Source organism: Lagopus leucura, unplaced genomic scaffold (assembly GCF_019238085.1).
Source record: "Lagopus leucura isolate 7727_CA_CO unplaced genomic scaffold, USGS_WTPT01 Super-Scaffold_100002, whole genome shotgun sequence".
Lineage (NCBI taxonomy): Eukaryota > Metazoa > Chordata > Aves > Galliformes > Phasianidae > Lagopus > Lagopus leucura.
In genome coordinates, this window is record NW_024962263.1 from 72,648,537 (window position 1) to 72,671,621 (window position 23,085).

Here is a 23,085-nt window from a genome sequence, read left to right on the forward strand (position 1 = left end):
ATCAAAGCAACTACAGCCTTTTCAGTCAGCATATTTTGGTTTTCTTAAGAACAATGGAATTGTGAATTCTATCACGGCTGTGAGGAGAGGGATTATTTGGTTACAACACGTAGTGTAGTGTCCCCTTTCTGGAAAGTCACAAAACTTGAACTTTCATTGACTTAAATTAGAGCTCAAATTTGACAGAGTATGAATTGCATATTAATAGGGGTAATCTTCTTTAAAATATGAAATGAACAAACGACAGATTTCACTGCATGTTCCTAGTTCATGTGCAGTATACATCTGTTAGTAATTTTATTTATAATGAAGGGCCGTTTTGCCTTTTTCTTACAATATGGTGTTATTGACGCAATATTTCTGAATACTTTTCAAATGTTCTTAGACATCCACTGAAAAATCATTGTATAGCCAGGTCTAAAAAGCAGAGCTGCTCACAGGATATCTGCTGTAAATGGGAAGTGAGGATGTCAGCAGTAATTCACCTCCTGTTGGATCAGAAAAAATAATGAAGCCAATTCTGTGTTCATGACATCTTTGGATAAATATTGTTTGGAGAAAATATTACTGGTAGATTCTAGGAAAGAAAGACTTAATGATCATTAGTAAATGCTTCTTCTTTGGTTTGACTTGTGGCAGGCTAGACTGCTTTTGAAACTGTGTAATGCTGCGTGTACGTAGAAACACAGCTGCAGTGGTTGGCTGTTTTTTTAAGCACCTGTAATACTGATTATTTCAAATAAAAACAATGAACTGCTTACACCAAAGCAAATTAAAATTTCGCTCTATAAAAACATGTATGTTGCTTATGGAGCCGTGTGTGTGAAAGCACATGATAAGATGAGATGTTTACAGTAATAAATTTCAATGCATTTTATAAAATGAGAATTATTTGGCTGGATGAAGAATTCTTGTAGGAGACAATACTTCTGTAGCGGGGGAGGAGTAGATTTGTTAATTAAGTCAAAATATGAACTTCCCAAATAGTCTTCAAATTTACAGATTGAAACTTGCTGGAGTCTCTCTGAAATCTTTTCTGTGTTCTGTTTCAGGGTGTTATAGAAGTTCATGGATTATGAATTTCATAATTTTTGAAAATTGTACTAAGCAGAAGTCTTTGGGGCATCTAAGTGTCTTTAAAATGATGCTTTGCTGCTTTTCTAACCTAGTGTTTAAAGCTATGTGTGTTTGAGCCATAGGGTGGTATTTGAATACGTCTGAGTGTGTGTGCGGTTACAGTTTCAGTGGTGAAATACGGAGAGGATGGAAAACATTCTTTTTCCTTTTAAATCTCTAGAAAATTTTAGGTCATCCATTTGAGTGATACTCTTTTGTAATACTGTTGCCACAGGAGCTGCTCCCTTAAAAATTAATATAAACATAAAATTAATCAGTAGGAAGAAAGTCTGAAAAACAATATGCAGGAACACTTCAATTTTCTGCAAGAAATGCATCTGAATGAATGATCCTTGTCTTGAGAGGACTTCAAAAGCAAACAATATGATGATGAGAACATGTCAAAACACTTAGAGAAATAGGAGGTCAGCCTAAGCCTCGTTGAACTGCACAGCTGTGTCTTATCCTGTGAGTAAAGTGCAGTAGCTGAAATGGTTTTAAATAATTGATGCTGTTTTTAAACATAATCACAGTGCCAAGATGTCATTGTGTCAAGATGTCATTTTGCTAAACTGAAAATTTTAATACGAATCAAAATAGTTTCCAAAGCATTCTTCTGAAGTTTTCAGCTTGCATGCATGTCGGTACTCATTGATACATGGATGTTCACAGACCTTTCCTAAAATTTAGGATAACTACATTGTTTCTGATGTCTACTGTGAAAATAATTTCAAGTGTGCTTAGGGCAACTCAAAACGTACAGTTACTTCAAATGAAATTTACCCCAGGAGAAAATATGATTGTTCATCAGCATGACAGAAAACAAAGGTTCTTTGCAGAGAAGCAAAGTATCGAGATTAATATAACCTAAAATAAATTCAGTGCATTGACATGTGTACAAGTGTCATTTTTTTCACGTATAGCAAATTGGTCGTCTTGAGGGCTAGATTTTGATCAAACTTACTGTATTTGTAGAGCAAGGTGTCTCAGTTGAGTTTGGTGTGTATTTCTGATATGCATCACACTAACTGGTAGCAAAGTCTGATGCTGATAGTACCAGATTTCTTCTTCTCTCTCTCGCTCACTTTTTCTCAGTTTCTCTCCTCCCTCCCTCTCAGTCTTTTTCACAAGGCTTGTGAAATAACACGCTTTCTCATGACACCACAGCCGCTATAGTTGTCTATGTTGTCCTCACACCAGATGCCAAGTACAACAAAATCGGGAAGCATCCCTCCCAACTTATTTAATGTCTTTGTCTCAATGCTGTATTCCCATACCAAAACTTTCTTGAAGATTTTTTCATGTTATTTACCTGTGCTTTATACCCGGTGTGATTTTATCTGCTGAAAACCTGCATTGCCATCAGAATTAAACACTGCTGCTTGTTAAATATTTACACAGAAAACTTTAAAATAACTAATCCACAAGAAGGAAAACCATGTCCTGTTAGATATCATTGGCAGTTTTTAAGAATAGTGTGTGCTGCCAAAAAAGTGAGTTTACTTTAAATTGACTAAGTACATTGCATTTGTACTTCAAGTTGTATGTGCTTTGTTTCAAAGTTACATAAGTGTTGTTTCTGAGATGTTCCTGGCGGTGTTTCTCTGCCAGCAGTGTGTTTCTGGGAATTCAAGAGCAGGATTATCAGAGTGTATAACCTCTGTATCTGCTCCTGGGTATGTACTGTGAGAATGCAAATAGGAAAAGATGAAATCTCTATGCTTATTTATAATTGGTGAAGCTCAGCAATCAACTTCATATGCAGTTTTGGAAATTTTCTGTAGGATCTGAAATTATTGCCACTGGAGATTGCGGTGGGAAGGAGAAAAGAGTCTCTTCCTCTCTCCACCTTTGTAAGCAGTTGCATTGACGTACATGAGGTCATATACCTTGCTGAAATGAAGCCTAAAGTGAGTGAATCAAAGTCTTCGATTCCACTCCATTTTCCTTTTGGCAATGCAAAATGCTGCAGGCTTCATAACTATTTCTGAATTGATTTATTATAATTGAGAAGTGATTTTTCACTCTGAACAGCTCTATTAGGATGTTACCAATTTAAGTTTACATTTAAGCAAACAGGAAGAATGAGCACAAACAGAATTTCAAAGTTTTTAATGTTGTCTCACTCTAACATAAGCTGCACTGTGCTGTTTGTGACTGGTACAATCCTTCAGCGAAAGCTATTTTGTCTGATGATAAAACCATGAGTGTATGAAGCTTGCACATTTTTCATCTCTTTTTATGACCTTATCTTTTCTGAGCGGCTTCTGTGAAGGTATCCTAACTATAGGAAGCACCTGGCAAACATATATGATATCTACACTGTGATAAGCAGTTGTGAACAAGAAAGTAGATCTGTCAGTTCTGAACTGTTCATTGTTAAAATACTTGGTTGATTTAGATGATTGCAAAATACATTATGGAGTGACTAACAGCTGCTGTTAACATTCCTAGTCAAGAAAGTTCAATACTTATATCATACAAGAGTTACTGTAGAAGCCTAATGTTGATTAGAAACACATGGATTAAAACAGCAGGATTGAGAATAAATGCTAACCCATGTAATTCTTTAAAATACTGCAATAACTCGTGATACAAGCTGATTAAGTCCGAATTGGGAAGTCTTTAATTTGTTAAAAAGATTAAAGTGAAATCACTGGTTAAAATTCAAGTCACTTTTTCCCTATTTATCAGTATTGTCAGAGATGTTAGAGTTCTCCCTTGCACGTTTCTGGTAATGTGTCTCCTTTACAGTTTCAGATTCCCTGACCAACCGTAGTACATTGAATTACAGGGGTTTAGCATGTTTAATTACAGAATCACAGCATATCAGGGATTGGAAAGGACATTGAAAGATCATCTAATCCACTCTCCCTGCCGGAGAAGGAACACCTAGATCAGGTCACACATGAACGCATCCAGGCGGGTTTTGAGTATCCCCAGAGAAGGAAACCCTCTCTTGAATAATTGTGTCTCTTCAATAAGCACTAGGATGTTAAAAACAACATTAAAAAAAAAAAAAAAAACGCCAACAACTTTTGATCTGTTGTGTTCAAGAAACATTTAGATATATTTACTGAGGGACGTGGTTTGGTGGGGAAATATTGGTGACGGGTGAACTGCTGGACTGGATCATCTTAGAGGTCTTTTCCAACCTTGGTGATTCTGTGATTCTATTTTTTGAAGAGGAACTTAACAAATTCATTCTGGTAAGAAATAGTAAGGTCAGGATGAAAATTATGTTCATATTAGAGTATTGAAGTTGTTTACATATGAAATTCATTTTGTTTTTCTAAGCTGTGCTTTGTGTATTCCACAGGTAACTGTAAGGCAGAGCTTTCTTTCACTTGATTTCAGCTGCCTCAAGATAGGTTCCTAAAGTTAGCTGTTTGTTCTGGAGAATGATTCATTTCAGCTATCACCAAGTGTTGTCACATCTGAAGCATTCTAGAATGGGACGAGTCACTGTGGAGGTTCCTCTCTTCCCTATCTAGTGGAGTACCTCCATAGTTAGTCTGGTGCAGCTTAGCTTTCGGACATTTACCTACAGAGGAGAGGAATCCTGCCCAAGTGCAGTTTTAAAATCAAAGAGAAATTGCAGGGTTTCTAGAAGACTTAAATGACCCTTGAATAAACATACTATATGTTATTATAGTTTCTTGGTCATGTGAATGTTTTTTTTTTTAACCACAGTAATGTTCTTATAATGGATGACATTTGCTTATCTTAGTTGCCATAAGGAGAAACTTCAGTAGAAGCAGATTTGCTTACTTTTAGAGTATTTATCCTGATGGTACTAACACGCTTTATTAAATGTAACTGAGGAGCAAAGGGAAGAAATGAACGTGCAAAAAAAAGTGGGTGGTATATATAAAGCTCTGCTTTTGACATGGAAGGAAAAAAAAAGTCATGGATCCAAATGCCTATAAAACAGAGAAAAACTTAATCAGTTTTAAAATAAATATTAAAAATAGTTTTTCATTGAAATTAAAAAATAGTCAGTGAATGAACAAAAAGACTAAACAATAGAAAGAAAAGAAATTCTGTAAAGAAATAAACTCCTTTGAGCTAAAAAAATATTAGCTGCTTAAGGTATCATTAAGGGGATGGAATTAAAAAGCTGGAGAAATACATTTTGTTATTAGTTCTTGTCCAAGTTAGTTATTAACCCTTGTGGTAAGCTTCCTTTTGACTTTTTAAAAATTGCAGTCTGTAGCACCAAAAATGTTGACTTGGCCATTTTCATTGGACCTTGACACATACCTGAGTCTGGGTTAAAATCTCTTCCCTGATGGATTCTGCAGTCCACAGTAAGGTCCAGATGGTTGGTGTCACAAGCAGATTGCTTCATGATGGGGAGAGAGTAGTATGGGGGTACAGGCAGGTGTTGGTGTGTACAGGTGTGTAACGCATAGGCTTGGTAGTTGCTGAGTAGAAGAAAAATATTGATGCAAATAATGAAAAATAGTTTAGATACAAAACAAAGTTTCCCTTAATGTAAATTCTCCATATTTTGTTCTATTCCGTTTGCACAGAATTACATGCATTAATTCATGAAAAGCTGATTATGGAAAACACATAACACCATACTTCATGAAACACTGAAAAAGCAAGTTCAAGAAAAGTTAAGCCATCTGCTAACATAAATTTTCAGATCTTTCCTCATCTCCCAAATACTTAATTACTGTGTGCAGTAGGTTCTATACCACCGCTGTAGCTCTGTCCTTCTTTTGCCCTTCAGCCCAATCTTTTCACGTAAGTTTTTTCCCACTTCTCTTTCAATTCTCATAGTTTTGTTTGTTTGATGTTCTGGTTGGTTGCACTGATTGAAAGAATGCTCAAATTTGCATGCTAACACCAGGTTTGCATATATTACCATCTGGAAAAACTTTTATATTTTGGAGCTAACATTTTCCATGCTAAAGCTTCATCTAAACGAACTGTTATTATTTCTACCTTTTTGTTGTTGTTGCTTTTCCTTGGTCTATACAGAGTTGTTGTTTACAATGAAGGAAAATAATTTTTTTTATTATAAATATTCCCCTCGAACATTCGAAGAGCTTTCTGTGGTAATTATACAGCTTGAGTTAGAAACTCATTGTCAGTGTAGTCTTTGCTGTGAAATGCTTTGTAGCATTTTGGCAAGAACTGGAGCTGATCTTCCAGGTTTGTCTCTGGCTAAATGGTCCTTTGTGTCTCTATAATAATGAACACCTGTAAATAGTTATGAAGGTAGAAATTCGGATGTAAAATATGAGAGGTTCTTCACTCCACCAAGAAAAAGAAAAAAGCTCTTGCTTTTACTAGAAAACTAACTGTACAAATGCTAGTTCAAAATAAAGTAGTCGGGAAAAGCAAAAAATTGGTAAGATTGCTTGATTTTGTTTTTTCAGCATGTGAGCCCTTACTGACTGTCTTCTGAAGGATAACTTCAGATTGAGCTGAAGTGCATGAACTTCTAATGTCTGGGTAAAATTATGCAGCGGGCTTAACAAAAATTATGCTAGATATTCTTGATTTCTTTTTGCTTTAATCGCGAAATCATTTTTTAGTATCTTTTTAATATTTATTTTTAGTACTTATGAATTCATATTTGTTATTGGAGTCTGGAGTGAACATGGCATTGTGTTAGTGTGAGAAGTAGTTTACCAGGTTCTTGTATTTAAGATTTGAAAAATTGTTTTATGAATGCAAAGAAGAATATGTTATTACAAGATGCTGCTACATACACGTGAAGTTCGTACTTTATAGTGCTTGTATATGATCACATACTTCAAAACTCTGGGTCACAATCTTATCTCGTGTAAATATAGCTCCAGTGATAACATATGGGGATCTGGCCTGGTATGTTGTAATCACATTTCTCTACCTATGTTGCTATTAAAAGCTGTTGTTATCATAAGTGGAAATAATCTGCAAGTTATTACTTAATTGCTATTATTTTTTTTCTTGTGTTTCACTGTTGTTAAATCAACCAGCAGTCTGATTTCCAGTTTCCATTTGTTTTTCAATGCTGTCACTTTTCTGTGGAACACAATTTTTTTTCAAAAGTTTGCTTCTGAATTGTTATAAAATTTGACTTTTAAACATGCTTCCTAATACCTTTCTATGCAAGGCTTTCTAGGATAAATTAGTGGTAAAAAGAAGTTCTACAAATGTACTTAATTACTGGCTGGGATAAGCAGCCTGGCACAACATTCAGCACATTGCTGTGGCCAGTACTTCACTTTCAACAAAGAATTCTTCCCATAATTACTAGGTGGCCTTCCCTAATCTACCAGACTGTAGTGTTCAGCATGCTCTATGTACTACTTCAGACTCAATAGTTCCTGAAGGCTGAAAGAAGCTCTCTGGTAGATGGTGAAAATTCTAAGATTTGTTAGAAATGTTATATTTCTTTTGATTTATACTGATGGGGAGAAAGTGGTCACAGGAGAGCTAGCTTGAAACCTTTAAGTAAAAATTCCCTAAATGCCTAAATACCCCACTAGTTGCCAGAAAAGCCAGAATGTGTAGTGGACCATGTGCTTGTAGAGAGTGTAATAAATCTGCAAAGCATAAACAATAGTTAGATGTCAATTCAAGAAAACATTCAACTCAAAAGATTATTTTCCTTAATTACCTCACTAGCTGGGGTGTAACAAGCTGATTTGTTTCTCTCATTTGTGCATACAAACCTAATGACTCCTTCAGCTTGTAAGTTTACAGAATAGGTGCTAGTGATTATTCTGTTTTTTAAGCATATGGAGTAAACACTGATTACCAAGATTTGCCTTTCCACAGAACTGGAAGGAATGAGCATGTTGGACTTGTTTGGATCGTTGGGAACTCACAGATGTTGAAGTGTCTAATACAATTATTCTTTATTCATTTCCTTTCTATTTATATATATGTCTGTATTTTCACTTGCACCTGTAAGCAGTGGTTTGGTTATTACAGTAAACCTGACTGAAAGTTGTTCTTGAAATATTTCAAAAATACATTTCTTGGGTTACTTTTTTTTTTTTCAGGCAATGAGGAAGGCATCCATGAGGCACCAGAATCTGATGGTGATGCAAAGTCAGAGAAACCAGGGCAGCTTGCAGTGGAGACAGAAGATTGGGATGGGCCAGGTAGGAAAAAAAACAGCTGACAGGCAACAGTAATTTTTCGAACAGTGCTTTCTGTTATTTTATAAGTTGTTTTCTACTTAGTAGTGGTATATAACGTCTGTTTCTTTCTTGATCCCTTGGTGTCCAGGATATTAACAGATAAGTACTAAAAGAAAGATCTGGAGTAAAAAAATGTTTTGTCTAAGCCATTTTGTGAATCATTTATCATGAAATATCTTACATAGTTATTGTTATAAACGAAAATGTTGTTTCTGCTGCTTAGAATTCTAAGATAAAAATTTGTCATTAAATTCCCAGTTTCATGGTTGTGTTAAGTTTTTCTGTTATATTTTCTGATGCTTGATGAAATGCCAGTGTCCTCCTCCAAGCTTTATGTCTACATTTAGCAGCATGTTGGGCTTAACAAAGGTATAAGAACTACTGACATTTTCAAGGACTTTGTTTACCAGTTTTAGCTAGATATAAATCACTAAGCACACCTGGTCATTGATTTCATTTGAAAGAGAAACTCTGAGGTTGCAGTCAATACTGCTATAACTCCACATTGAAACATTGATTCATAGCAGTGTTTTTTGTTATGTACTTTAAGAGAGGATAAGCACAATATTGCTTTTAAATTTGATGGTAGCATAGGAAAACTTTCCAAATATCTGTTCTATGTAAATATGTAAAGTCTATGTCATGTAATAAAAGCATCTAAGACAAAGGGTTAAATTGTATTTCTGAATTAGGCAAATCTACAGTTAAATTCAATGCAAGGTGTTCATGGTAAGGACTCTAGAATGGGCCTTGAAAATCCATTACATTTAATACATTTTAAAAGTGCAGTTGGAAAATGTGCATTTGAAGCTATATATACTCTCAGAATGGCTGTATCTCTAATGGACATTTTCCCTAAAAAGGATGAACATGTCAGAAAAGAGTTCCAGAAGCATTTTATCAATAATTTATAATGCAATAATAATATTTCATTCAAAAAAATTCCTATATTTCAGTCACATTTTCACCCTTGCTTGATTTTGCAAATTACTATATGCTCTTCATGAAGAGAAGAACAACAGTAATGGTAATTTTCTGAAACCAGAAGCTGGAAAATGTAATGCAAACAAAAAGGAAGACATAGTGTATATAATTAATATGATGTCATTTTAAATATTTTTAATGATACTACACAAGTTGAAGCTACGTAAAGCACTGTGGTGTTATATGAAAACAAAATTTTCTAATAAAATGCACTATCATATACTTAAAATAACACAGAAGACATCTTTAGACGTAGCAGAACAACCTTTTCCAGCTTCACTGCAGATTTAAAGGCTGTCAGTGATTAACATATGATTTTTTAAAATTTCATTGCTAATAAATTCTGTCTTGAATAAATTTATGTTCTTTTTTTTTTAGTTTATTTCAACACAGTTGAATATGTTTTTTGTGTTGGCATTTACGGGTTTTTATGTGAGCTGTCTTATGCCAATGTTACAGACACATTTTTAAAGACACTTTTTTGATTTCATTGGAAAAGAATACTCAGTTAAACAGTAAGATGTGTGTTTTTCTGGTAATGTATATTTATTGTTAGCTTTGACACAGGATTTGCCTCCAGCAAAATGATGGCTAATGACATGAAATAAGCTTTGTTTTATTTAAATGTGGATTCTTTAAAGGGAATAATATGTATGAAGGTTGGAAAGGAATGTATGCACACCGCATGCCATGCTCTCCATCATGCATGCTTTCTGAAATGAATTTGGTTATTTATTGATATGGAAAAAGAAATGATCAACAGAAATTATTTTCAGCCATGCAGTACAAGAAAAATGATAGCTTCCTTCAGATCTTTGAGAAGAAAAAAAAAAAACAGCATGAAATATTTTGCTTCTTTAGAGACTTCTGCCAGCACTGCAGAAACAGAACTGTTAAATACTCAGGTATTTACCATCCCATAGTAGAGGTGCTGTCTTTATCACTAGATGGTGGTGGTTATCGGTTCTACATTTGGTCTCTTTACTGAGAAGGAGCTCTCAGAACCCAAGAAAATACTGTATTCTACGTGATGCAAGTTGGTGTCAATTGATGATGTGAACTGTGAACACCCAAAGCCTGAGCTATTTTGTTGTTTTTCCTCTATTACTTGACATAGTTATTTCCAGAACCAATATTTTCTACAGACTAGAATTCTAGGAGTTACTCATTAGCAAAAACTTCTGGTGGAGTCAAAATTAAGTTTCAGGACGCTAATTAGAGTTTTATTTTATATGAAAATTTTCATTGTTAAGTGGTTCACATGCATTCCCAATCATTTGTAACTAGAGTATTTTATGTGGAAAAAAATCCATGGTTAAACGTGCTGTAACTTCAAAGAATTTCTGCTGAAGCAGTCTCTCAAATTGCATCATTTTGTGACCTTCACTGACCAACATGGAAATTCTACAGTGATAATGCTTACTTTATGTAGTTATCTGAACTTCTTAAAACTATCCATAATTTTCATTGGTTTTGTCCGCATTTTTTTTTTTTTTTAATGCTTTTTAATGAGAAGATGCCTCTGAAATAATGGAAATTGAGGTTAATTGACTGCGTATGGACACACAGTAATGGACCTGTTCTTTTCCTGCTATAGCCAGCTGCAAAAGTCCAAGAAATAGAGTCTGCAAAGATGACTGAGTTTAATAAAAATTTGTACGAAAAGATTTATTTCTTTAAAATTGTAAGCAAAGGCCATTTAACAGCCTCAGAAACACTACTTTTTATTAGGTGCCTTCATGTGTATAGATGCGTATGTTTCCTTTGTATTACTGTTAGATTATCAGTGCAAGTGACACTGGTGATCAAGGTTTTAAGAGGTAATGAACACGAGGTGGCTCTCCTATGTGTCTTCTACGGACTATCAATAACACAATAGGATCATACCTTGCTTTAGTGGATATTTACTGGATATGTAAACCAAATACTGCCCAACTTGGGGAACTATGAATGAAATATCCTAGGAGTTTCATGGTTCCATACCAGAACTCTTTTGGCAATATACATGTAGTATGTCATCAACTATTTCATTTGTATTCCTTATGTGAGCTATTATTTTTACAGCTGCAAAGGAGTGTTTCTTCTTTGCAGAACAAGTTGATTATGTGAGTTGGATGATCTTAATTAAAAGTCAGTGTCAGCAGTTCTTCTGATATTTATCTGAAATTTTCCAAGAAAGTGAGATAATTGCAGTTGTCCAAGTAACCAAAAAGGAAAACAAACAAACAAAAAAGCAGAGCAAAAAAAAAAAAAAAAAAAAAAGTATTTTTTTCTAAAAACAAAACAAAACAACAAAAAAACAACAAAAAAAACCCACCTCTCCTTGTCATTTTATGGCTATTTTTATGTACTGTTTACATTCATCTACACATAAAGTGGAAGTTTCCCATGTGTAAAATTGTGCCTCCAGTTAATCAGCAGAATTTCTGCTACTGATAATAGTAGAGCAGGATGAAGTCACAACTCATGTTAAACCTCAGGGGACTCATCATGACTCATATACATGTATCAAAGAACTGTGGAAAAAGGTATGGAGGATTGTTAAATATATCACATCATACTTTCTTTTTATTACCATCGCAGGATGGTATTTTTCTTAAAGTACGTCAGGAAGTGTAAGTAAATAGTAAATATAAAATTAAGTGGTCTTTAAAATAAGGTTATGCTGTGTGTGACACTGCTATGAATTTTTCATGAAAGAATTTTTTATAAAGGATACAGTTTTTCATATGAATTCTGAAGTGGGATGTGAATCAGATTCTTGTGAACATTTTATGTGACAGGTTCTTGTTTTTATATTTTCCATAAAAGGTAGTTTGAAAAGCTTTCTGAAGAGATTTTCTGTAACCTTTCGTAAGAATTAGTGTAAATATTTATTGATTGTTGGGCTAAATCTGCATTATTTAGTAATACTCTTAAGCAGTTTGGGTTACAAAGCAAAAGTGGATAATATAGATCGGAATGTTTGGTAGGCCACTGCAAGATGGGAACAGACATTAATGATAGTTTTTTTTTTTTTCTTCTTTTTCTTCTCCTTTTTCTTTTTTCTTTTTTCTTTTTTTTTTTTTCTCTTTCTTTTCTTTTTAAACCAGTCCTAAGAAGGACTTGGAGATTACTGTCCTGATTTCGTTTCTTTTTTGATTGGGGAATGTGGTAGATATAAGATCTTGGAAATGCTATTTGATGTAAATTAACAAAAATCCATGAAACATAGTTAACCACAGATATAGTCTGACAGTAAGAAGAATATTGTGAAGAAGCAGAGGAAATCATAGAACGACTGTGTGTTACTCTGACAGTGAATCGGTATTATCTCTGCTATCAGATAATGCAGTTATCATTAATTTTCACATTTGCATTTCAATCTTTGGAAGGAAATGACTCTTGCCGGATGAAGATAAGAGCTCTGTACCACTATAATGAACCATCATTTTATCCCGATGCTTTGTATCCATATGAAAATGAGGCTGGGTGGTGGTGTGGTATGTGAGGAGGGGGTGGGGGGGGTCATAGAAACGTTATAACAAAGTGTCAAAATCACTACAGACTTTTGGAGCCCTTTATGAAGCAAGAGACAGTCTAAATAAATCTTCTATAGTGAAGTGGATATCGGAGGAAAAGCAGAGAGCCTGGCTCCTATGCTGGGGTGTTGGGAGGGGCCTTCTAGGAGCAGGGGAGGATTTCTTTGCATCTTGGTCTGGTTTCCATCTCTAGATTGGAACTAAAGGGAGGCTATGGGGAGTCCGAATTGCAAAAATGGGGTGGGAGTGGTCATCAGTTTAACCCCTGGACTGCAGGTCTTATTTTGACTCTTGAATACTATTCAGGTTGGTGAAGTAAATGTTAGCAGATCTCTGACTTCATGGTTAGTTCTGACATGGGAACTTCTGGGAGGTTACTGCACCTGCATGTTAAGTACAGGAGGATTTCAACTATTTTTCACCCTTGTACCCTTGTACACCCTTGTTTCACCCTTGTAGTATATGTCTGTAAGGACTGTGGTGTTCCCAGTTCTTCTCTATGCATAGTGCAGATTAGTGTTGACTAGCTAAAATTCCACTGGAAACCTCTGCAAGGCATTCTTCCATTTTAGTTCTGATGGGTTGACTAAAACCATAGTTCCTCAGATGCTCTTGTACTACATTCACCTTGCTCAACCTTAATGCTGCACGTAGCACCTGTAATTTACAGACTTCATCCATACATCATCAACACTCACTGTCAGATGTCTGCTCTAGGCAAGAACTCCTGAGGTTTGTCCCTCCTTCCTTTCTTTTTTGTAAAAAAAGCTGTGATTTTTAATTCATCAAATGATGGTAGGAACTGATATTTAAATGTATGGTATTTTAATGTCATTCTTAGTGTTAGCATTTCTAGGAGTATCAGGATGTCCATCTTGCCATGACAGCTCCAGGCTGCTTTAGCTCGGAGACTGTGCTATGGTGGTGGGGCTGAGGAACTGCCCTTCTGGCTGCAGCTGCCGCTTCCTCCTGCAGACCCTCCTGAGGGCCCCTCCTCTCTGCTCTAACTCAGTGGGTACATTCCTGTCTCTTAAAGAGGAGATACAGGGCTAAGAGCTATAAGGAAAATACATGCTGTGTTAGTAAATACAGCAGTGACAGAAGCTGAATAATATATACCAGTGAGGTGCTAAAACACATCCCTGGCATGACTGCTGTTGAGGCCAGCTGACACTTCCTAAATAATTCCAGATTTTCAAGTGTTAAAGCAGTGCATAAAGCCTTATCTGTAGGTAGTTAGCCTTATAGGCTAAGGGAATCTCCCAGCACACAGTTGCCCCTTTTTACACTACTTAGTCTCAGTGCACAGAGTCTTTTTTTGGCACATGTAATTAGCTTTCTTTTACCAGAAAGAAGGTTTCCTTCCTTCTTTTACATCCTTTAGCAGATGTTGCTAGTGCAGAAATGGCTTTTCTGTGAAGCAGTTCATCTCGTTACCAAACTGCTCCCCATAAAAAAGACCTGAAAGATAAGAAAATGAGAGTGGCTGTATGTATGAACATGGAAGAAGCAATCTAATCTTTGCTACCATGTTTCCCACATGCAAACTTTTGTGGGAAATGAACTGTTGTATGACCTACTGAGCATGTTTAATAGACAAGATCAGTAGGGAAATTTTTTATTTTATGGCCACTCCTGATGAAATACCAGACATGTTAGACCCCAGGGTTTAAAGAAGAAGTTGAGGTTTAATACAGTCCCCCTAAAATCATGTGAGTAGGCATTTCAGATATTGAAGACTATGTTATTTACTAAATTGAAATTACTTGCTGTTATGATGACTTCATCCAAAGGTGCAAATAAAGTAGGATTCTGTAAGCTTGAAAATCAACCTTACCTCAGTTGACTTAGAGCATAAACTGTAAATAAGGAGAGAGTTCATTGCTGAATACTGGAGCACTGTTCTCCTGTTTTGTATTTGGGATACTATTTTCTTGTCATTGTTTCATGAAGGTGACATATACATGAATTTAAATTCCATTGTAACATTAGGTGCAGTAAAAATGCACCTGCTTCAGAAGTTGCTATTTAGTTTGACAATATTCATTTAGTATTCCTGGGTCTTCATTTATCCATCTGTGAAATGCTTACTTTACGTACTACGTTAGGTATAAATTGGAAACTATCTTAATCTGCAGACTGGCAAGTTTTAGACTAAGTAGACTTGAAATTGATCCAACACCTTCCTAAATTTTTATGTACTTATGTGTGTCATGAGAGGAACATCGTACTGAATCATGAACAGTGCTGAACTCTGAATGAAAGGTTACAGGCATTAAAATTGTATTCTCTTTTTGATTGGCATTTGTGTTTCAAGCACAAAAGACTTCCTGTTTTCTGAAAGAAGTTGATAGCTGGGAAGGGCATGTGCAAGGGACAAATGATCAGATTCACCAGGGGTGCTGCTTTTTTGGACATGATACACTGCATAGTGGATGTTACCTGTACAAATCCCTGCTGTATTTACTAAGTGAAGGGCTCCTAGTCCGTGAAAGTCTGCAGAGAATCAGTGAACATCTGCATTACAGTGCGTTGTTTCTTGTAGTTTCATGCACCAAGGGATCAGCAGAGGCTGGCAGAAAGCTTTGCACTTTTCAACTGTCTTCACTGTAGTGTGGTCATAAAGGCAATGTAATTGCCTTTATGTAAAGGCAGTGGTAATGTAAACATCGTGGTAATTGCAAAGCACTAGGAAACAGTGTCTATATTTGGAAACAGGTAGGATGAGAATCAAAAGGAGCATGTAACTGGTCCACAACTGTTTTGCTCTTTGTTGTGTTTTTCTCATTAATTCAACTAAGATTACTACATGCAGAATATTGCATAGCAGCACTGCCTTGAACAGCTGAAGGGTGGGTCTGTTAATACATTGATCTATGTACAAAATGTAGTGTTATTTATTTATCATGCACAGTGATGTCCAGCAGTTGGATGCAAGCACCTGGTGAGAGATAGTAGTGCCTTCATTTCTTAAATAGGCAGGTTTCTGTTATTTTCAGCATTGTATCCTGTGCTCAGCATATAATTAAAGAAAATACTTTGATTTTCCAAATACATTTTTGTCTTTGCTCACTTATTTCCTCTCTGTTAAGACATCATAACATAAAAGTTGGAAAATGTAGCTAAAACAACAAACACGTTATTACCAGAAGCCATCAAATCTCCATTCGAAGGAACCAGCTTGAGCTGAAAGTAAATTTAATGTGACATGGCAAATTGGATATGAGCATTTACCCAGTCAAATTACAAAGACAGTTCAGAATGGTTGTGAGTCTGGAGAGGAATTGAACAAAGTTGTCATGAGATGGCAAGAGCATCCTAAGGGCAAAATCTCTGCCTAAATTCTGGCCCTAGATTTCTCAGTATTTGTGTTTAGCTCAATGATACTAGCTTTATTCACATTTGATTTTAGGTTTTTAGTTGTCAGATTTCATTTTTAGGGCATTCTACCATTGCATGCCCACAGGAAGGACAAGGTGGTGATGACTGTAGAAGTGCTATGATCAACTTCTACGCAGTCTTTCATCACTCACTCACCAACATGTCAAAAATAAGCATTTCTTACTAGAATCAGCCCTCATTTTTGTTCAGTTAACATAGTTTCTAGTGATTTCAGTATCTTCTGATGGAATCAGTGAGAAGCCTTGGAACCAAATAGGCAAAAGTGTGGCCCAGAGTTAAACAATAATATACCTATGCTGATAGCTGGCTAGACAGAATTATTAAGCATTAAGGTGTATGTCGGGATGGCCTTAATTGTGTAAGGGTTAGTAGTTCCTAGTTTTTCCTGGAGTCAGTGGGTTGGTTTAGACTTTAAGGAGATATTCTGAGGTCATCTGAGCTCTTGCCTTTTTTTTTTTTTTAATTTATTTTAATAACCTTAGACTTTTTGTTCCTCTCTGTATGCTTTGTCTTTCTTGAGACCTTCAGTCATTGTAGTCAAGCTGAGATACTTCACAACATGTTGCTGGGGATCACAGATAGATAGAAAAACTTTCCAGTATTTATGTAATTTTGTCCTGAGTAAGTATTGCAGGATTATGCAATGGCATATTGCTTTGTATGAAGAAAAAATAGCTGATAAATTTTAACAATTGAGGATGAAGTTGTAAAAATGATTTGTTACTTAAGGACAGTACTCAAGTTAGGATGATTCAGGTCTTTGCTTCTCTGATTTTATCTCAATATAGTTGCATTAATATCAGCATAAAACCACAATGATGGATTATTACGGATAATTTAGGAAGATAAGATAATGTGTTCTATGGACATAATGTTCCAGAGTGGTGCATATATGCATTTTTGGATGGGTGGTTGAGTCTGAATTTCAAATTACTTCATTGGGTGAGAAAAAGAATTCATTAAGTTATCTGAAGCTTGATACTTGTATCTCAGTGCCAAAGCTGCTAATCGCTTCAGAAATCTTTGGCTTCCATCTATAAACAAGTATTAGTTCTTATGGAAAGGAAGGAAAAAAGAAAAAGCAAAACTATTTGGACAGCAGTTTTTATTAACATTCGAGAGAGTTTTCTGAGATGTGATATAGTCATGTATATGATGTTTATGTAATGTGATACTGTAAATGCTTCATATTTATTCAGATTAAATAGGTATAATTTTAAACTTATTATTTCTATTAATGTGATTTGTATTTCATGGATTTTTATGGACTTATTCTCAGAAAATAATTTTTTCATAAATTACAGCATCCCTTGGCATTTGATCTTGACTACTTTTCAAAGTAAGTCTTGGATCTCAACTTGTCTCAGAAATTTTCTTTATGAGATACTTCCTAAATTTATTCCCATTTCTAGCAGAAGGAAGAAAAAATACGCCTATAAGAAAACAACAAAATTTGGTGTGGTGCATCTGATATGAGCTAGCATCTACTTTAATTACTACATACATAACATTTTAACAATCAAATTTTGAGTTTCTTCCAAGGAAATTATTTTCCTCTCAACTTGTCCTGGTAATGCTTGTTTTAATAGTTAAAACTTTCTCAGCTTTCTTTTTCTGTATAATCATGTCACAATGTCTGAATCATCTGGAATCAAAGAACTGTGCAGCAGGGATGTGAGCAGAAGGACAATGTAGAATTCCAAGTGCCACATGCCAGAGAACATTTTTAGGGGATGCTGAATCATAGAATCATAGAATAGCTCAGGTTGGAAAAGACCATAAAGATCACCAAGTCCAACTGCAACCTAACCATACTACCCTAACTCTGACAACCTTCTGCTAAATCATGTCCCTGAGCACCACATCCAAATGGTTTTTAAACACATCCAGGGATGGTGACTCAACCACCTCCCTGGGGAGCCTATTCCAGTGCTTAACAACCCTTTCTGTAAAGTTTTTCGTGAGCTCCAACCTAAACCTCCTCTGATGCAATTTGAGGCCATTTCCTCTTGTCCTGTCACCTGTCACCAGTGAGAAGAGAACAACCCCAGTCTCGCTGAAGAAGTGCTGTCAGATATTACTATTGTACTTTCAAGCACAGGATGTGGTGGACCAAAGGAAATGTGCATTGAACTCTGTCCTAGATGACATAGAAAGTATGTATCAGGCTCCTCTTGTAATTTCTTGCAGGAAGAAATCCAATCACAGAAAACCTGCTCTCCTATTCTGCCTCTCACTGTTGTATTTTACAGTGCCACGTGCATCTTGACAAGCATGATGCAGTAGATTAAAAGTCCTACTGATTCATTGGTTTCATAGTGTTAGTGTTCTATATACAGTCAAGATGCTAAATAACACTTTAAAAATATTTAGAAACTGTGGTTCTAGCTATTGAAAAGCCTTTAACCATCTGCTTGCTTTTTAATTTTTCTCATAAAAGGAAACAAAAATCACTTTAATATGTAGTCACGTTATTTTCACCATTTCTCAGCTTCTAGGATGATTACTCTGGAAAAATGCTGTGTGTTTCCCCAAAGCCTGGACATATCGTGACGCTTATCTAAAGAAAAAAGATGATATATTTTTAAAAGAAAAATGCTGACCTAGTTAGTAAGGCTGAAACCATTCATTAATTAGAAGTCATAATTGCAATTACATGGTAAAATTAATTTATCACGAAAATAATCCTATCAGTTTTCCTTTTTGGAAAAATGGAACCAAATGATTTTAGCAGCCTGCATTGCTTAAGGCAGATATTACAGTGATATTGGTTGAGAGTGAATAAAGTAATCAAATTTCATTTTGAAGATCTGAAATTCAGGGGCTGCATCAATGATAGTTCATATATTATATGAGTTTCAGTTGAGTTGTAATTCTGTAATTATGTGTAATATATAAAGCATATATGCACAGATAAATGCATAAAAGGAAAATAGTGTGCTGAAATTTAAAGGGAGTGAAGTGAAGATAACACCGCACATAATATATAGAAAAATTCATGTAATATGGCAAGTATGCTACAGCGTAGGAAAGTCAGAATGCCTTTTGTACCCTCAGGCTATTTAGACTTCCTTGATATTCAAATCTTAATGTACATTAAATGGAATTTAAGGAGGTCCACCTCACTGGACCTCAGGCAGACTTAGCAAGTAGTGCTCCTTAGGGATGCCACTTTATGTATATATTTGCAAAGATGTTATAGCCATGAAATATAGTCCTTTGATGACATCATAACTGTGAAATATGACTTTATTTTGCTCACTGGCAGTCAGAGCTTTGCTTTATCTGTATTAAGCAGTCTGTATGCATAAATAAAGAATACCAAATACTGAAGCTGACTGTTGTAACCCAACATGGCCACCTTGAGTTGGAGTGCTCATTCCTCCATGTGATGCCCTATGAGTGTCTGGGAACTATTTGTAAACTACTGTCAAATATGGCAGTTTAACATTATCTTCTCCCCAGAAATGTGGTAATAACATAAGCACCGTGGGTATTGATGGGCAGCTGCCTGCCCAAATACACCAATTACTTATGGTAGTTTAAATTTTAACAGAGGGTAGACATGTTTTATCTTAAGATAGTCAGAATTTGTCTTGAAGGACCTAAAAATATATCATTGACATTTCTGGTCCTGTTGAAGTAAATAGAAAAGCACACACTGATGGCAGTGAATTTAATACCTAATATCTTAACAACTAGCAATCTATTAATGATTAATTAATTTATAAATGCACATATTGTTTATTTAAGGCTCACAAATACTCTGTAGGAGAAAGGCTCATAGCCACAGTGAGCACACTGTTCATCAGCCAGGACTTTGTTATGAACAGGAGGTAGGAACGAGTATACTCTTAAGCATCTGAAAAACTCTCAAGTCTCCAAGAAAGAGTTCATAGAACAGTGCAAGACGTACATGCTTGAATCCATTTTTCCAGATTAACCAGGCATTTTTAGATAGGATTGATAAGTGCCTTTTTTTTTTTTTTTTTTTTTTTTTTTTCCCTCTAGGTGATAATGTATCTACGTTTAGAAGAATGCCTTTTTGGGCTGCCATCCTGCGCAGCATTTATAAACTTGTAATTTGATGCATATGAGCATGATGTTGAACAAGGAAAAAACTACTCACATGCATTAAGTTAAGCACACGTGTAAGTGTTTATAGGATTGGGGCCTTAGGTCATAAGCTTTTCCCAGCAGAAGCTGCCTTTATCGTTGTGCTTTCTACATACTAAGTGAACTGCTAGCATGCACAAATTAATAGGGATGCAAATCTAAGCAATGCTAAAGGCCCCTTTCCACTCCTTTGACAAAGTAAATGGGCCTTAAAGTATGTCACTTCAGTAAGACTCTGAATACGATAATTAAGGAATTCAAATTGTATCTTGAGTTTCTGTGAATTACAGAACATAGTTTCATGGATTTATTTGATTTTTCTGACTTTCTATTTTGAATCTTCCTAATGCTTACTAAAATATTTGCATTTATATGCAAGATGGTTGATTCGTACATTAAAAACACCTTTTTTTTTAATTGAGAGGTAGGAGATTAAGTTTCAACATTTCTGTTCAGTTCACTTTCACAGTGGCTGTGCGTTGTTGATGCTGGGATAGTAAGGTCTGAGGTAACACATCAATTTTATAAATGAGATGATGTTCAGTTTTTGCAGTCTTCTTTCCTTTGCTTTTTAAAGGGTGTACTCATATTTCATGGCTCTGATTACAGCTGTGAAATACAGACTCATGGTGGCATAATACACATTGGACTTGATTTTTTTTTTTTTTTTTAGTGCTAGGATTTCTGCAGTAGCAGTATATATATTTTTGCTGCAACTTTCTGTATAAATATACTGATATAATGAATCGGGACTGTTTGAAGGGTGAAGGTGCTAAAATATTACCCAAGCGATATAGTGACATATGATGTTCAGAAGGTTCCTAGGGGCAAATCTTTCCTTGAAGGAAACTCTAATGTTTCTTACATTCTATTTTGCAGTTTTTTGTTTGGTTGATTCTGTTTGTTTTTGTTGTTGTTTGGTTTTGTTTTGTTTTCATAAAAATGCGAAAAACTCTGAGGTAGAAAGTGTGCGAAACAGCATTACCTCTTGGTTTCTTCTTCTGAAGATCAGTCACATCTACTGCCTATTGCTTTAATTATTGTCTGAATCCAAGCAGTATTTCAGAACTATTGCTGTTGAATGATGATTTGCTCTAGCATCAGCTGATAACCTTATCTTAGCAGTTAAGGGGAATCAAAAGAAATTTACCCTTTTAAAGCTCATATTTTCTCTACATGAATTTCTCTAATTGTTGCTCATCTTGTGTATGTTTCATTGACTTTATTTCTTTAGCTATTCTTTTTTACTTACTTTTCATTTATTGCCTTCCTTATGCAATGTTTGTAATAAAAAAGCAAGTCCATATATGCTGCTTTTAATTAACTTAACCCTTGTGAGATAATGGGCATTAGGTTATTTATCCGAATAAATTTACTTCATAGGAAAAGTGCACTGCCTAACCTATGATACAGATGTCTTTTGTAATAATGGTCTGATATTACTTACCTGTATTTGCCATCCCCACCCTCCTGCCAGCACTTACGTTTTGCTTCACATACAGTCACAGCACAGTGGTTATCGAGGTGGCAGTGCAGTGGTCCTGCATGGAACAAATGCTTTTACGCTGTGTTAACAAATGATTCGCAGAAAATTCATGCAGCCAACTCTCGGTTTCTCCAGTGTGCAACTTGTACACGTGTGCTCTTAAAGTTTTGTTTCCTTAAGTAGGAAACAAAAAGGAAAGTTTTTCTAGTTTTTATATTCCCTTTTGATCAATCGCAATTTCTGATATTCTCCTTTTATTTCCAGGTCTGATTTTGTTCACACTCTTCATTTTTGCTTTGCTCTGCATCCATTGCCCTTCTGTCATTTATTTCCTTTGATTCCGTTAAAGTCATTTTTTCCATGTGACATAGTGTCTTTTGTATAATTATATAATATTTCAGTTTTTTGTCTTATGCCAAATTTGTTTACCTAGGTTTCTAAGTTTGGTTGCAGTGTTTCATGTAGTATTTGTCAAGGAGAGTGTAGTGAGAAATGAGCATGCTATTATTATTCCTGGCTCTGCTGTGTTTTCAAAGAGCATCTGTTGGTGTTCATTCGACGTTTTTTCCTTGGCTATGTATATAACACACGCATATGTATCATCAATTCAGTGAAAACACCACAGAGAAAATGAATTTTATGAAACTGGGAGGAAGTTTGCAGCAAACAGTGGATTATATTGGTGTTACATAGCTATCTCATCAAAAGGTAGCAAATGCACAAGACCTTTTGCGCTTTTCAATTTGAAAGAAAATGATTTCATTAGAAAAAAAAGAACCATCACTCTGGATGTTGGAGAATGCCAGAGCCTGATGAAACCAGCTGAAGAGACAAACTGAGTGTACGGATGCAGATTAGCCTTCAGAAGATGAGGGTGTAAAAGGGATTTAATGGTAGGATGGATTATAGAAATCCTTGTAACAATGTTAAATAATTATAGTTCCAGCCGAGATCAAAGCAGTGCTGATTGAACCCCCTCAAGCTGTTAACATGGAGTATCTGGAAGAAAAAAAAATAAAGAAGGAAAAAAAAACCTCTGAGATTGGTCAGCCTGTGCTGACAGTGTCCTCTGATCTATGGAAGTTCTGGTGGTATTGAAGGTACAAGTTGTGGGGGAGGGAAAGATGGAGGGAAGAATTTATCAGGCAGAGTAGCATATTTGGGAGGGTTTTTTGTTTGTTTTTTAAGGGAGAAGAAATGGGTATTGTAATCAGTGTTACTAGAGTTCACACGCTGATTGAAATTGCAGTAAACTTATATACTATTGGCATCTTTCCATATTGGAAAAGGGATTAAGTTTCCTTAGCAG

The 23,085-nt window shown here is 35.5% G+C and overlaps 1 protein-coding gene across 2 annotated transcripts in view; it reads left to right on the top strand.

The window, feature by feature from the left end:
* Nucleotides 1-23,085, top strand: part of ZFPM2 (zinc finger protein, FOG family member 2) — a 305,640-nt gene that overhangs the window by 65,989 nt on the left and 216,566 nt on the right. For both annotated transcript variants that reach the window (XM_042868639.1, XM_042868640.1), the window contains one exon: nucleotides 8,127-8,228. In XM_042868639.1, coding sequence (XP_042724573.1) covers nucleotides 8,127-8,228 — 102 coding nt within the window. The remainder of the gene's footprint in view (nucleotides 1-8,126; nucleotides 8,229-23,085) is intronic.